Here is a 17,944-nt window from a genome sequence, read left to right on the forward strand (position 1 = left end):
TTATATAATATTTTGTCAATTAAAACATAGGGATAGATCAAAATTCAGAAAAATTAATAAAAAAACTATGAACATTAAGATAGTGGCAGCTTTGCTGAGAACTTATAATTTTAAATGAAAAATATATCTACAATAGGAGGAGGTATCTAATACCTTTATTCAATAGGTCTGCAGTTTCAGCTATGGTAGGCTCCATTCAACATACCCAATGCTCAGCATTCAATGTCCAAGACCACCTCCACAGTGAACTGCACTAATTTCAAACAATGGACTATTTTTGCTGTGACAAACTATGCCAACAAATTACGTTTTGTGCAGACAAAAGAAAGCCACTGTGGCCGATTCTAAGTGAGTGCCACTGCATAAAGAAATGCAGTATATACCCAATTGTAAACTTACAGCAGGATCATTTTTCTAGCTGTGTGGTACCCTAAAGCCTTGGGAATCTGCTTTGGGTACAGCAGTGCAAACAAAGTGTATACCACTGCATCTAGTGTACCGTTGTATACTTGGAAAATGGGCTACAGCTAAGCGTAAGGGCAGTCAGACAATGGCACTTACGAGGGCTTGGGTAGCCTGTTTTCACAAGCATAGTAGGGAATACAAAATACTAAAGAATGACTTATACTGTTTGCCCATAGCCTTTTGAATATTAGCAATAGAATTTCCTTGAGACTAAGCACTTCCAGAATAGATATTACAATACTAACAGAGCTCCTTTTCATCATAAAATGGAATTAAGCGTAAGAATCACTGCATACTTTTTAATTTTAAAAAATTACTGAAAATAAAGTTAGAGAGAAGAGCATTGCCATGTAATTGTGTCAGAATTCAGCTGAGCTTCAGCTACATTCAAAATAATTCTTCTGTAGAAGGCACCGCCCACTGTTCGGTTTGCACCCAGGATGCTTTGCTTTTGCTCCTTTTTAAATGTTTCTCTGAATTGTTGCACTGTAGGGACATTATCTGTTTCTTTGCTTTCTTCATCATCCAGAGGCAACTTGTTTTCAGTTTTGTGTAAAGCAGAGGAAAGGGAAAGCCGGAGAAAGACCATTTCCTTTTCTAAAGCTAGTGCAAGCTGTTCGCCAAGCACTTTCTTCCTTCTGAACCTTAAGGGTGTTATTTTACAAGCTGGTGGTAGCAATCCAAAGAGGCTATGAAGACACTGGAACAGGGTAGCTTGGTGTCTGTGAAGCAGAAGAATTTTAGTGAAATAAATTGTGTATTAAAAACTTTAACAGGAGAACATATTAAATATACACCAGAAAATTGTTCCAAAACAATATATTTACTGTTACTGAAAGCTGAAAAAGGAATCCCTCTTTGGAGTACATAACAAGTATGAGGGCAATATTAAGATGCAGCTAAGGTTTTTTGCAGGCCCTGACTACAATGGCCCAGGTTACCCTGATCTCATCAGATCTCAGAAACTAAGCAGGGTCAGCCCTAGTTAGTACTGGGATGAGAGACAACCAAGGAAGTCCAGGGCTGCTACACAGAAGCAGGCAATGGCAAACCACCTCTGTTTGTCTCCTGCCTTGAAAACCTTACAGGGTCATCAAAAATTGGTTGCAACAACTTGATAGCACTTTCCACCAACGTTTTGAATGGTATTGTAATTCTAATTTAAATACTTTGACCAAATCAAAATATGCATTGCAATGAAGACCACTGTTCAGTATTAGCAGCCTTTAGAAAAGGAAGTTCTTTTGAAGTTTTCAGTGAGTTTATTGAGAAAGATAAGGCTTTTGCATGGGTGATTTAGGATATTTGTGATATACATTTTATTAGCTGATTTTTCTTTCTTTTAAAAGCCCCATGTCTGAATAGTACTTGCTGATCATATTCAGTGTGAACATCTGTCTTGAACAAAAATGTTTCATACAAATCTGTGCAAAATATCTTCTACAATTATTGGGAAAATTCAGAAGAAGTCAGGCACATTTACATTTCACTGATTTCCTGTGATTGGGCCCACTGCTTCCAATCAGGTTTGCCTGACATTAGCAAGCAGCTGCTTACCCGCCCCCCACCCCTTAGCACTGACAGGACGCAGAACATAACATTATCCTATTTAAAATGGAATGTAACATATTTCAAGGATAGGCTGCAATCTCAGTTCTGAAAATTCAGTATTTTGTTTCAAGTGAATACAAAATTAATTGCCAGCAATTGCATTAAGCTATTAAACAGCAGCAGTATTTTTAAAAATATGTTCACCTACATACATTATTTAAGTGATTACAAAAGACTGTCCAATTATCTGACTTTTAGAATGCACAGAATAACTATTACAAAATTGTTTTAGACTGCAGTGACAGCAAAGGTGGCATTCCTTATGTGTCACAATTCAGTAAGATGACAGCAAGATATTTCAGCTTTCCTACCGCTATTACCTGCAAAAGACTGTTAGAGTTCCTTCAAATGGTGTTTCTGGATCCCAGCTGAAGATTGTACCATTCAGACTTCCATATTTACAGCAGAATTTAAAATCAGGGTACTTCTCAACTGGTACACACTCCATTTGCTCCATTAGCCATGTGTTCACACGAGTCAGTGTGCAGTCACGGGAGATAATTTGAAAGGACTGTTTGTGCAATACTGCACAAAGAGCAACAATATCTTGCACAGAGCCTACAGCATGGACAGAAAATATTCACAATATTTTAAAAAACATAAAAATACATTAGTGAGTTATCGGAAGGATCCAAATCTATTTTTTATTTTCTATGCGCTAATTAGTAAAATCCTAGAATATAAAGGATGTAACAGAAAAATTCTACCACTTCTAGTGGTAGAAAAAAAACAAGAAAAAATTGTTTCTCTTTGCTGCCCTATTCCTGTGGCGCTTGCAAGTAATTTAAACCTAATAGGCTAGTATGTAGTAGAAATCTACTTTAGCATTACTTGTTTAGGGATAACATCCTCTCCAATGTTATGGTGACTAGTTCACAGGTCTGAAAATCTCTTCCCGTAGATACTCAATCCCTGCATATTTTACCAGAAGTCCTTAAAAAATGTGTGAATAGATTGTTTAAAGCACTGGTTCCCAACCAGGGGTCCATGGACCCCCAGGGGTCCACGAGAACTAAATTAAGGTCCGCGAAACAAAGTTATAAACCCATAATAAATTAATATTTTCAATTAAAAGTTTTCTATTATAAAAATATATTCAAATATTATTCTAAGTTTAATGTTTAGCTAACAGTTATGATTAAAGTTTATTTTCAAATTCTCAGAATTTTTATTTTGAACCTTGGGGTCCCTGCACTGAACAAAAAAGTCCTAGTGGTCCCTGGTCAAAAAAAGGTTGGGAACCACTGGTTTAAAGCAATCCAGTGACAAGAATGAATGCTTGTGTCTTACTAGATTTTTGTTGTACAAAAAACTACTGTTAACCAGTAGTCAAAAAGGGCAAGAGTCCAGTAGCACCATAAAGACTAACAAAAATATTTTCTGGTAGGGTATGAGCTTTCGTGAGCCACAGCTCACTTCTTCAGATACAGCTAGAATGTGAATCCAGTGTGACTTTTGGAATGGGCAGTGTAAAATAAATAAATAAATAAATAAATAAATAAATATTCATTCCCCCCGGTTCATTTCCTAAAAAGTAATCCCAACAATTTTTTATATTAAATGATGATATAACTAAAAATAAGTTTAAGCTTTTAATTAATATTTTATTACCAAAGTTAGTAGCAACATAGTAACTAATCCCAGATATAAAAAAGTAAAGTAACATGAAGCTATCTCTTCTTCCTGAACTAATTTCAATTTACCTGCATATCTGGAATCTTTAAGGTTTACTGAGTGTTTTCCAGTGCAAATCTCATCCATGCTTAATAAAAATTTCCCACACAATAAACTTAGAGTTTTGTTTCTCTGGAAATTTTCATCCTTGCAGCTTTTTTCCTTTGCATGCAATAGGACCCCACACCACACTCGATGGAATGCCAAGAAAGGGGACAGAGCGGTCACAGCAGTGAAGACTTTTGTCCCGCCCGCCTTTACCCAAGAAGGTCCTCCGTGGCCTTCTTTTCCACTACAGCAGTTTAACTTTGTCCTTTTAGGCAGCGGTTCCAGTTGCCAGTGCAATGTAGACTCCGCCAGTGGGGCTTTCTTCAGCATAAATACACTACACTGGCACTTAGTTGGAAAGAATGAAGGGTATTTGTGATCCATTACCAGTGATAAAGTGACATCACTGAGCTGCCTGCTTAAAACAAAACAAAAGTAAGACACAGAAAATGCTACTCCCATTCCCAACTTAAAGCTCACTTTTTATGCAGGCTGTGTGAACTTACAAACATATCAAAAATAGACGTACATTTTTAAAGGTTGATTTCATGCCTAACATATACTGAATGTCAAGACTTGTCATTTATATTTCTCTCATATTAGGGGGTTAAATCAAACTCCTGGTTTGTACATTTATTCTGGGTGCTTCAACTGCCCGACCTTAATTTTACAGTTGTATGCTTGAAATACTAGTAACAGTGCTTACTACAGCATCATTAAAGAGAAGTTAAACTACTCACAAGTCAAACGATTCCATTAGTTTTACTCCAACTACTAAGCTGTCATCCACCACACGGTACCAAATCTCCTCTACAAATCGTTCTTGATCTTTAGGTGGGGTTGATATGCCATTATCAAAAGGCTTCTGAGTTTCATCCCAGAGAGAAACAAGACCTTCCTTACGTGAAAAGATATACATATTTAACATATGCCAAAAATTGTAGAAAGATAATTTGACCAATGGTAAATACAATTTCCTTAACAGGAATACTGCTTTTTTTTTGGGGGGGGGGGGAATAATAAATTAACAATAAGATAAAGTTTAGTTACTATAGGTGTGCTCTTCATTTACAGCATAAACATCTGAGAGGTTTTCCAGTTCTCCTTGCGTGTTTTCAATTCACTGAAGGACAGTTATATATCATCTCAACACCTTCAAAAAAAGTATTTATTTTTACAAAATATAATGCCTCTTCATGAATTGTTACCTTTTTGGCACTTGGAAAACTAGGTTCTCGACCTTGAACTAGGTCTATTAATGCTTCACAACTTTTCATCAGAACTTTCTCTTTGAGCTGTAAATGTTGCTGCAGCTCATGAACAGAAGAGAAGCCAGCCTAGGCAAGAGAACAAGTCAGAGGATGTACATGTTACAGATAATTTAAGCAAGACATAAAAGGCCCAGTGTGAGGTAACCTTTACAAATCTCACTCTCATCATTAAAAGATGTCTGATCTCTTAACTTAGAAATTAGATCTTCCCCAATACTGATGACCAAACTGATGTGAAGAGAAAAATCCAACAAGTCAAGGGAATCTGTGTATTGCAGTGAAAGCCCCTCAGAATGGCAAGTCACTCAGGCCAGAAATTATGCAGCTATCCAAACCCAGGGAATGAGCCTTTTCTTGAAGCCACAGCCTTATCCTGCATACTCAGCTACAATGAAGAGTCAAGAATCTATGTCTATGCAAAGCTGAAATTAGAGCTATGCAAGACTATAGTCAATTGGTAATTTGTAGCTCTGTGTAGCTTTAACATCCAAGAGTTTTTACTTACAACTCTGTTCTGAGGTCTCTCTGGTTATGCCAATATTATAGAGAACCTTGTATGTAAACCTATAGTTCTGTGTAAGAGCTCAAAAGCTCCATGGACCTTAATCCATGTATATACTATACTGTGTATGTACTGTCATTGTCAGAGTGCAGAAGCTTTACCTGCCCGTTGGGGAAACCTCTGGCTCATACCCTGAGAGATATCTCTGGTTGATTAGAGAAACCTCTGAGTGTGTCTCAAAGAACATGTTTCTAGTCCCTTCATCTCTTTGAAGGACTTACGTCTGCGAGTACTGGAAAGCCAAGTCAGACTATATAGATCTTTGTGAGAACTCATTAATCCTTGCTGGAATTAATGAGATGTCAGTATTCCAAATATGGAATATTACTCTTAGACCCACATTAAGGTTAGTAGAAATTCTAAGAATCTCCATCCTATTCATAGGAAGGAATAGTCTGGAAGCATCCATTTCAGACATCCAGCCTTAGCAAGTCATCTTGAAATGAATCTCCCTCAAAAAGGAGTCTTTTCCATTCTCACAAGGTTTGTGAAATGTTAGAGTTACATATCACGCAAGATATGGAATGAGTAATGGCCAGACAGCAGATGCTGCCCTCCAATAACTCACTAAGTTTTTACATCTTCACGCAAGAGATGGAGAAAGCCAATGGCCAGACAGCAGATGCTGTCCTCCACTAACTCACTCCCTACTGGCTGCTTATATTCTTTCAAGATCAGTGGTTATCTGATCTAAGGTGTCAGTGCTTCCGCCCCTCTGGAGCAGAGGGTTACGGTGTTCTTGCACCTGTAAAGCACGACAGCCTTGGAGTACCGATCTTCCGCACCTGTAGAATGTAGGGTAGGATGATTCTGTACCCTCTGGAATGGAGGGTCATAATAGTGCCATCCTTGTCCTTGACGATGCTTTAGCACTTCCCCTTGTCAAGTACACCATAAGGCAAGCAGCTGCAAGGTATGGAAAGAAACCCACCAAGGCTGCTCCCTTTCTATTACTTCATTACATCACACAGTCAGCACTTTACTGAGGAGCCATTTGCTTCTTATCTAGTGACCTTCTAAATAATTACATTGCTCCAAGACAGAGGACTAAGTCGCACTACTAACCTTACTCATAAGAGGAAGAAACTGTTTCTGTTAACTAGTGATGATGTCTCATTTCACATCCATATGGCAGGCAACTTTATTACCTTATACAGCTCATAACCTTGTGCAGAGAGCAGAGAGCTGCACTCCGTGCTTATCTTAGAGAAGTACTGTAAAACCCCTCTTCCTGAGAACAAGTATTGCTCAATCATTACAGTGATACATTACAGCATTACATTATTCTTCTTTGTGTATACATCTGAGATTTATATGGGATTCCATGGGCATGTTACTCTCCATTTACGTCATAGCCAGTCATAGGGGTAATGAGATTTTTTTAAAAAACATGAAGAACTGTTTGGGTTGGGAGATAAATTACTATTGTCAACAATGTATATTTCTCTTTTCCTGGTTATTGCTAAAAAACACACACATGTGAAATGAAAACCTTAAGCAACATATGCAATGTAACACTTGTTTCATGAATTTTTAAAAAATTACACCAAACCCTGTAAAAAGGAATTACACCAAACCCTGTCAGTGATAGTTACACTACCTTCAAATAATGTTGTTTATATCCATGGATCCCTCAGCAAACAGCCAACACTACTACTACTTTGCTTTGCACTTACCAAAACCGTGTATGGTGTTACCAACAACAAGAGACAGATGCTGGGCACATACCTGCAATCTTGCTTCGAGCGCTTTGATGGTAAGAAAGCGATTCTCTTCTACTTCTTCTGCAGAAGATGAGTCATTGTGATAGCTGATGTTACTCTAAGGAAAGCCAAAATACATTACTCCAATCTCTGAAAGTAAATGATGCACAGTTATTGGAAACTCTGCCAGTAGTAGGAGCCACAGGGACCAAAGCATACAATATCACAGGGAACTGGCAGCTACTGTAAGCTATCTTCAAGACACGCTTAAAAGAAGTCAGTTTATTTAAATGGGAAATAATATTTGAAATATTCAACTATGTAAAATAGATAATTATATGCAATATATAATGAAATGGTACAACTTTTGGTTGAGTAAATGGTTGGTTGAGCACAAATGTGGATACAACATGAAGTGTTAACGTAACTGTCTTAATTTGGCTAAGCAAATCTGAATATTGAAAACTGGCTTCTACTTAAATATTATTCCACTGGATCAGGAAGCACGTGGCAGATCAGAGGCAGAATTTCAAGGGGTTTTTAAAATTCAACATGTGCCAGATATGAAAAGATTGCACAAATTTGCTTTTATCAACTGAATTTTGCTTTTATCCACTAAATTTTGTTTACAATTACCAATTTATGACAAACATAACTCATTTTCAAAGCATACACCTCTAACCTCTTTAAAAATAAAAATTTTAATTGTTGCATATAGTTGCCCCTCTTGGCTATGAACAGCTTAACAAAGGGACTATAAGGCCTTGAGCCAAGAGGAAAGATGGGATATAACGGTAAGTATTTTAATAAAATAAAAGATTCTCGCTGCATCCAAGAGGCATTAAATGTGCTGGGTCCAACTATTCCATCTGCCTTGAAGAAGACAGATATCAAGTCAGTTCTAAAGAAATCCTCTTTGCATCTAACCATTGTCAACTTTTGGCCAGTTAAAAAAAATGGGCAACATACAAAGAGATGGTGGCAGCTCAACTACAACAACTTCCAGATACCTAATCTCATTCTGATATGGATTCCTCCTTGGTTTTTGACTGACACTAACTGGGTTGCTCTGAACAAATGACCTATGCCCAGAGAAGGACAGAAGGAATAAAACCCTAGAGCGCTCAGTGACTTCGGTATCAGTCATAATGCAAACTTTCCAGATCACGTACCTAGACAGTGTATAGAGGGCCACTTTACCACTCAAACCCCTTGTGATGTGGTGTTTCCAAGTGTAAACCAGAAGTGACATAATCGCATTGTGAACAGCTGTGAACACAATCCCTGCTCCTGAGCTGGCCAATTGCCCATCAATCCAACCTTCCTGGCAACCCTATCATTCAGGGATTTAGGGTGAAATATGCCGATGACACCCAGCACTATTTATCCCGTTTATTGGTCTCAGATGTGGTGGTAAATTTGTTGAACAGGTATCTGGAACTGGTAGTGTGCTGGGTAAAAATTTTTTTAAAAAACTCAATCCAAATCAGATTGAAATACTGGCTTTTTCCTTAAATAATCAGGTTTGCAGCTTGGGGAGGTATTTTTAGATGATTCCTTCCTAGGGTTGTCAAGGGTCTGTGGCATAAAGGACCTTTCACTTACTTTCACTAATGTGCAAGGCATATCTTTTCCCAGAAAAGGCGACCCTACCACAGTTATCCAAAGTCTGGTTATACTACAGTGATGCATTGTATGTGGGGCTGCCTTCAGAAATGACAATTAGTTCAGTATGCAGCAGCCACAAGGATAGGGTTGCCAGGTCCCTCTTCGCCACCAGTGGGAGGTTTTTGGGGTGGAGCCTTGGGAGGGCGGGGTTTGGGGAGGTAAGGAACTTCAATGCCTTACAGTACAATGGTCAAAGCGGCCATTTCCTCCAGGTGATCTGATCTCTAACGGCTGGAGATCAGTTGTAATAGCAGGAGATATCCAGCTAGTACCTGGAGGTTGGCAACCCTACATAAGGAGCACAGGCTGAAAGACTTGCACTTTTTCAGACAATTCAAAGTGCTGTCTTTGATCTATGAAGTCTTAAGCAGCCTAATCGTGCAGTCTCTGAAGGACCTCCCTTATGAACCTATTTGATTGTTCAAATCTGCTGAGGCCTTCCTCCAGGTGGCCCTGCCTTTGGAGATTAGTCAGGTAGCAAGCAGAAATAAGGCCTCCTCCACTGGAGGACTCTGAAACATACCCAGGGATGTTCACCAGGTGCCTACGCTGCTATCATATAGCTACCAGGCAAAGACCGTTCTGTTTTTTCAGTCTTTTCTGTGATTTTGTTTTCCTTGTTTATTTCTGTAGCCATTCACATTTTTAATTATTGTAATTCATCGTTACATATTGCTAGTTTTGTTGCTAATCTACTACTTATTGTTGATTTTGTTTAATTACAAGCTGCTTGAAACTTCAATGAAAATGTTTTAAAAATACACGACACATATAATTGTAAAATAGTATTTCAACATATTGCTAACTTATTCTAAAGAGGTACAGTGTCACACCTATAAATCTGTAAAGCTCAATAGCTGAAGTATGAGACTTTTACAATGCAGTGCCTGCCTCTCAAACTAAGGAGGTTACTGGGAGTTGGAAAAGACTGTATCTATAGCAGAGGTGTCAGATGACTGCCAGTTTGATTCAAGATGCACCTGAGGATTTAGCTAAGGGATGCCACATGCCGTGTTAAACTGCAAAACAAAGGCTATGAAACATGCTCTTTGCCTAATACACCTCTAAAACATTTCCCAACAACTGATAAACTCATCTTACCATGTAATTATATTTTCCAAAATCTGTTATTTGGAATGTAGTTAATTTTTCTGAAATCGACCCAGTCTTTGGAAGCACTAAGACTTGATCAGTTCCAATGCCAACGAAGTCATCTGTCAGAACAGAGCTCACATTTTGCCAGCAAGAAGCAACCTGCAACACAAAATAGCATTAGAAACACTTCCCTTAAAAAAAAAAAAAAAAAGACAACTGCTTCTTCATGAGAAGTCAAGACCCACTGGAAAAGTCAATGATGCTAGGAAAAGTTAAAGGCAGTAGAAAAAGAGAAAGACTTAATATGAGATGGATTGACTTAACAAAAGAAGCCACAGCCTTCAGTTTGCAAAACATGAGCAAGGCTGTAAATGATAGGATGTTTGAGGTCATTAATTCATATTATATCCACAAGTCAGAAGCAACTTGATGGAATATAACACACTCATCTTCAAATAAGTATAATTTTCTAGGTATTGAGAAGGTGCAGAAAAGAGGAACCAAAATGATCTGGGGACTAGAGCAACCGCCCTATGAAGAGTGGTTAAAACGCTTAGGGCTGTTTATCTTGGAAAGAAGGTGGTTAAGGGGAGACATGCTAGAGGTCTATAAAATTATGCATGGCATGGAGTGGACAGGGAGAAATTTTTCTCCCTCTCATAATACTAGAATGTGAGGTCATCTGCTGAAGCTGGAGGGTGAGAGATTCAAAACAGATAAAAGGAAGTATTGCTTCACACAACACAGAGTTAAATTTAACACAGAGTTAAAATCCCTGCCCCAGGATGTGGTGATGGCTGCCAACTTGGAAGGCTTTAAGAGGGAGTGGACATGTTCATGGAGGAGAGGGCTACTAGTTAAAATGGATACTAGTCATGATGCATACCTATTCTCTCCAGGATCAGATGAGCATGCTTATTTTATTAGGTGCTTTGGAACACAGTCAGGACAATGCTGCTGCAGTCGTCTTGTTTGTGGGCTTCCTAGAGGCACCTGGTTGGCCACTGTGTGAACAGACTGCAGGACTTGATGGACCTTGGTCTGATCCAGCATGTCCTTTCTTATGTTCTTAGGTAAAAAGCTCTCAGGCATTCATTTTTTACCAGCAACTCAAAACAGATTATTTCTGAAGTATTTTACCCAACATTTGGTTTAACAATCAGGAAAGAAAAATAGTCTACAAGGAAGGTATACTCTATGCACAGGAATGACTTTCTGACACGTCTGCCCCTAACTATGCATAGGCCATAACATGTAGGGTTGAACCCAGACTTGAATGTCCCATGGAATCTGTCCGCACTGTAAAAACAAAAGATGGCTCATGGGAACGAGCACTACATATTATGAATTTATGATATTGCTCAAATGCATGCAGGTTTGTGGCCACACCTGCTCGCATGCATATAAAGCATGCACTCCCACACAAACATGATTTTCATACTTTGTAAATATTTACAACAGGATGGGGAATTTGTTACCGTGCAAACTGTAATGCTGCATTTTCTACTAATGTTAGATAAATTATAAAACTGACTCCTGTCCAGAATTCTACAACAAATGAACAAAAATTATGCCCACTGGAGCAATCTGCCACCAGAAGCTCATCAAATTATACCAAAAGTGACATCTAAATGAAATTATATGACCATACCATCTGTTAAAATAGCAGAGGGATATTTTTGTATAGTAGAACTACTAATCAGAAGGTCTGAAAGAAAAAAATTATGGCAGATACACCAAGGAAATTCTATTTCTCATACTGTACCCTATTTAAGCTTAAATCGAAAGATGTTTGAAAGCTTTGACTGTCATCTCTTTAAAATAATTACTTCAGCAGGAAAGGGGAAGACTCTGGCACCGTCTGGGTAGAACCCACGTACCCATTTTCTGTTTACGTTTCATATCTGACAGCTTATGTTCTGTACCTTTTTCTGAGAATCAATTACTCTTTCAAACACAATGAGCAAAGTTAATAGGCAGCGCAATCCTAAGGTGCGGGGAGTAGTTCTGGCCTGGCTGGGGATGATGCAGCCATGGCACAGCTGTGAGCAAGCCGATCAAGAAATTCCCCCAAGCTCCATGGAACTGCTCTATGCCTTTTGCTGGCATAGACTTATTACTGAAAAAATGGTGGCCACCTTTTTTGCAGGAATAAGTCTATGCCAGCAAAAGGGGCAGTTCCCAGGATGAAAGGGCTTAGGGAGCTTGCTAGTGTCAGCCCCGCTCCGGGGAATACCCCCTTCGGCGCCAAAGCGAGCCCCTGTGTTGGAGGAATGCTGCCGCCAAGCCAGCACCCATGCATGTCGCTGCTGCAGCCTGGCATTAGTGCCCATTTGCATGGTGCAAGCTGCACTAACGCCGGCGCAGGGGTCACCTGGCTCCTAAGCCCATTCGGCCCCCCTTAGGATTGCACTGTGAACCACAGTCACCAAGGTAAAGATAAATTAAGAGCTATACTAGCAAAAAAAGTAACTACTTCAACCATGAAGGAGGCATCTCAGGGGTTTTCATCAGTCATTGCCTCGTTCAGGACAATTTGTCAAGCATGAAAACTAAATTTATTTCTGGTATGAAAGGATCCTGTTTTTCAATCATCAAAATTTTCAGTGGAAGAGCTCAGCCCAGAAACAAGTTCAGTAATTTATTTTAAGTGAGCTCGTAAAGTTGCTCACTGCCACTGCACACCTATAATTATGGGTGATTATGGGAGCTAATGAGAACTGCTGGGCAGCGCGCTCCTAAGTGGGGGCATTTCCGTGGCTTCCGGGAGCAACACAACTGCGATGCCTTCTAAGAGGCTTCCCAGTCGCCACAGAGGGATAGAAATGTTGTAAGAGGGGTAAAAAACAAAATAACACTGAAACACCCTGATAGGGGAAAGCAGGGCTATGCCACCAAAAAAGGTGGCATGGCCTCGCCGCCGCGGGAGGGGGAGTTTCCAGGGTGAAAGGGGCTAGGAAGCTGCCTAAAAGCAGCTCCACCCCCAGGAATGCCTCCGGGGATGATGGTGTGGGGATTTGTGCAGGGTGGACACCAGCGGGATGCTGTGCTGGTGGGGGAGGCTGGTGCTTTTCCACAGTGCCCAGGCGCCGGTGGAAATTCCACCTGTGCCAGCGTTAGTGCCCATTATCATGGGATAAATGGGCACTTATGCCAGCACAGGGTCATGTCAGCACCTAAGCTGATTCACACACCCCTTAGGAATGTGCACTTAGACACAGATGGAGTGATTACCAAAGCTGGATTAAACCTGGGCACTGAGCCCCCTCCCAAAAACAGAGAAAAGATTTGTATTAGTAGCTCCCTGCGCTTGTAGGAGCTGCAAGGTGTATGTGAAGTTTCCAAATGCATCAATATAACACACATAGGTCTGGAACTGACCCAGCACTGAAAGAGGAGCCCTGTGTGCAATTACAAGTTCCAACAGAGTTTAGGAATAATTATGTACTTATTATTGATGAAGAAACCAAGCCTTTGCATTTCTAAGGACAAACACAGCTTTAAAAGATTAACTCAATACCTGCAAGCTGTCTTTCCATACAGAACACACCTCTCCCGAAGAGAATGACACTACCACCAACTCATTGCATCCTTCTACTGCAGCTGTTTGTATGGAACAGGGTTTCTCATATGGAAGCTGGTGGACATCTTTGGGTAGGCCATCTTGGAAGATGATCAATTGGCTTTTGCATGTGACTGCAAGAACACATGTCCTAAACTTGTTTCTCACTGCCTCAGCTCTGCATATGTGTACACAGGATACCACGTTGCTGTAAGCATGAGGCAGAAAACTGGCACCAGTTAGCACTTTCTGTTTCTCCACAGCATAAGCAAAACACTCACTACCCCAGATGAGCGCCTCTGATTCAGGAACACTTTTCCCATCGCCTGCCTCTGACAAACAAGGAGCTCTTGTTCCCAAAACAACAATACCCTCACCTTTAACCTGACCCACCCATATGATGGAGGAAAACTGAATAGGAGCACATAATACAGTGCAAGTTTGAGGAGAAATGTAAAAGACTTTTTGGGCGCAACTCCATAAAACTGTTGGACCAGCAAGTAGCTTTATGGGTTCTTTCAGTTCATAGTCTAGTTTAAAATGCAAGACAAACTCAAATTTGTTAAAGCTATGAAGCAGCAATAAAATATACTTGATACTCTTCTTTTTTGCCTTTTTCATCAGAATACAAGGGAGAAGAATTCCAGTCCTGGCATCAGATACACAGCTGCAATGGATCATTTCAACATCTTCCCCGCACATGCTAAATGATCCAACGTTCTTCTCAACAAACAGCTTTGTATCACTGCTAAACATCATTCTTCTGACACACAATTTGGTGTTGCTGCCCCCTGAGGATTTTTCTTTCGATAACTGGAAAATAAGAAGCTCCCCATTGTAAGACAACAACTTTTCTTGTTGATCCATTAACACTTTTCTTTAAGAATCTGTCACAGCATGAAGACTGCTTAATTTCTTGGTTTCCATCAGCACGATTCTTCTGCTCAGGGGAATGCTTGATCTGGATAGCATCTTTCCAATCTGAAAAACAGCTCTATTAATATTATAATAAATAAACCATTTAACCCCTTTTTAACAAATTATGAAATGTACAGATACGTGCTTCTTTGAGCTTACTTTTTGGTTAACTGAAAAACCAGACAGAAGTAGATTAATAAAGAAAAGAGTCAGCCACTATCCATCAAGGAGCCTCATTCACACAAATGGCCAATTCATTATGACAAGCACAGTTCAACTCATTAAAAAACTCCTTCAATCAATTCCTAAATATACTTACTCAGCAGTAAGCTGCCATGGAATTCAATACAGTTTACATTCCAGTAAGTACGTTTAGGACTGCAATACCTGATCCACAGAACTTTCAAACTGAGATCTACACATATAGCAGAGGGAGAAGCCTGAAGTGACAGACTAGTTTGTACTACTTCAGAATACAAGGAATATACCCCCACTATGTAAAAAACTCCCTGCAACTGGAAAATCTGCACGCCAGAGTGAAAAGTCCTAACCAAGGTCTTATATGCTGTGCTAGCTTTCCACATACAGAAAACTGTTAAGATAGGAGAACACTGAAGAAGACAACCCCTCCTCAGCTGTCAGAACCGGACAGTCTATTCTACCTCCCCAGGACCCCAACTTTAAGATGAGGCTTAAAAGAGGAGCCAAGAAACAGTAGCCTAGTTAAAGCCCTCGCGGTCACCTCAAATAAAGGCTACTCCCCAACAGATTCAAACTTCCTGTTTCTCATGTAATGTTTCCCAGCAGCACCCAGACAAGGATGCATCATGTCATTAAGGCCTTGGGCAAGTTTCAGCCTGACCGCCTCCAAACTGGAAGAGTACAGCAGCAGCGCGGTTAAAATGGATGCCATTGCCTGTGGTATTATTTACTGTGGTATTATTTACTGTGATATATGTGTATAATGGTATAGTTTGCTTTTTCTCCATTATCTATAGAAGTTAATTAAATCTATAAAATTATGCATGGTTTGCATAATTCTAATACTAGAACGCGGGATCATCTGCTGAAGCTGGAGGGTGACAGATTCAAAACAGATAAAAGGAAGTATTTTTTCACACAACGCATAGTTAAATTGTGGAACTCCCGATCCCAAAATGTGGTGGTGGCTGCCAACTTGGAAGGCTTTAAGAGGGGAGTGGACATGTTCATGGAGGAAAGGGGTATTCTTGGCTACTAGTTAAGATGAATACTGGTCATGATGCATAGGATCAGAGGAGCATGCCCATTATCTTAGGTGCTGTGAAACACTGGCAGGATGGGGCTGCTGCAATCATCTTGTTTGGGGGCTTCCTAGAGGCACCTGGTTGGCCACGGTGTGAGCAGACTGCTGGACTTGATGGGCCTTGGTCTGATCCAGCAGGGCTTTTCTTATGTTCTTTTTATATATATATATATATATATATATATATATATATATATATATATATATATATATATATATAGTACATATAGTGTTTCAATAATTACTCTACATCTCATTTGACAATATATCCTATAACCAATCTTTAAATCAATAAAAAAATTTAAGAATTATTAGGTGTACGTCTTCATTATTAAATGTAATTAGTTATAATTGACTTCCCCACCGACTTCCTCCCTCCCTACAAATTGTATTAATATTTTCTATCCTTATAAGTCATTATTTTTAATGTTATACTTTCCCCTTATTTAATATATTCAATAAACAATAATAATATAATATTGATAATAAAGAGGGGGGAAAAGGAAAATCCTTATAAGTCATTTTTAATGTTATACTTTCCCCTTATTTAATATATTTCAATAAACAATAATAATATAATATTGATAATAAAGAGGGGGGAAAAGGAAAATCCTTTTAAGTCATTTTTTAATGTTATACTTTCCCCTTATTTAATATATTTCAATAAACAATAATAATATATTGATAATAAAGAGGGGAAAAAGGTCATTTTTAATGTTATACTTTCCCCTTATTTAATATATTTCAATAAACAATAATAATATAATATTGATAATAAAGAGGGGGGAAGGAAAATCCTTAAAAGTCATTTTTTAATGTTATACTTTCCCCTTATTTAATATATTTCAATAAACAATAATAATATAATATTGATAATAAAGAGGGGGGAAAAGGAAAATCCTTATGTCATTTTTTAATGTTACTTTCCCGTTATTTAATATATTTCAATAAACAATAATAATATAACATTGATAATAAAGGGGGAAAAGGAAAAAACCCTTCAAAAAATAAAAAGAGACAGAACAATACACATTAACATAATTTCTCCAGTCATCCATCTCTGTCATATAAAATGCATTAGATCTTAAAAAACTTTATATATCCCCCAAGTAAAAAATTAAGTTGATATCATTTGTCTTCTACCCCCCCCCATTTCCCATATTAAGAGTCTTAATACGGCTTTTCTTATGTTCTTATGTCCCACGGGGCGGAGTTTTTGTTACCAGCTGCTGGTTTAGTTAATGTTGCTGCGAGTTAAGTTATAGAAATAAAAGCTGTCCAACGGACCCGGAAGTAAGGGCTCTGGCCTGACGCTGCATGCCTCAAAAGGGCATCCTTGCATTTGCCCACCGTCAGCACGAGAAGAAAAGCCTCCTCTGCACGGCACGTTAGATGCCACCCCGGTGCACACTCACTTGGGTTCAAGTCTCAGATCAATAGCGTTCATTTCTCAGGGAACCACGTGAAGGAGATGCGAATTACGACGTGTGGGAAAGCGAGGCCGGTCCCGCCAAAATCCCGCTCACTACCTCCTCCTCCCCCCCCCCCACAAGGAAAGCATGAAGCCTCTCAGGAGCATGCGCAGATGAAAGCGGGCTCGACGTTTGAACATCCGCGCCCCGCAGAGCACTGTGGGAAGGGAGCGGCAGGAGGTGAGGGGGGAATCAACCAGACGCGGTGACGTCACGCAAAGCGCGCTCGGGCCTCGGGCCACCAAAGAGCGCGGACCGCGCTCTTTGGCGGCCCGAGGCCCGAGCGCGCTTTGCGTGACGTCACCGCGTCTGGTTGAGTGAGCCGGAGACCGCGCTCTTTGGCGGCCCGAGGCCCGAGCGCGCTTTGCGTGACGTCACCGCGTCCGGTTGAGTGAGCCGGAGACCGCGCTCTTTGGCGGCCCGGGCGCGCTTTGCGTGACGTCACCGCGTCCGGTTGAGTGAGCCGGAGACCGCGCTCTTTGGCGGCCCGGGCGCGCTTTGCGTGACGTCACCGCGTCCGGTTGAGTGAGCCGGAGACCGCGCTCTTTGGCGGCCCGGGCGCGCTTTGCGTGACGTCACAGCGTCCGGTTGAGTGAGCCGGAGACCGCGC

At 40.1% G+C, this 17,944-nt stretch overlaps 1 protein-coding gene across 1 annotated transcript; it reads right to left on the bottom strand.

The window, feature by feature from the left end:
- Window positions 1-793: 793 nt before the first annotated feature.
- Window positions 794-17,309, bottom strand: FANCB (FA complementation group B). The gene is made up of 9 exons (XM_056861793.1): window positions 17,278-17,309; window positions 13,618-14,536; window positions 10,104-10,256; window positions 7,360-7,452; window positions 5,007-5,135; window positions 4,539-4,696; window positions 3,780-4,213; window positions 2,397-2,634; window positions 794-1,187 (listed from the first exon to the last, which is right to left on the bottom strand). The coding sequence occupies exons 1-9, from the start codon at window positions 17,307-17,309 to the stop codon at window positions 794-796; spliced, it is 2,550 nt and encodes an 849-aa protein (XP_056717771.1).
- Between the last annotated feature and the right edge of the window lie 635 nt (window positions 17,310-17,944).

This window comes from Euleptes europaea, chromosome 16 (genome assembly GCF_029931775.1).
Source record: "Euleptes europaea isolate rEulEur1 chromosome 16, rEulEur1.hap1, whole genome shotgun sequence".
NCBI lineage: Eukaryota > Metazoa > Chordata > Lepidosauria > Squamata > Sphaerodactylidae > Euleptes > Euleptes europaea.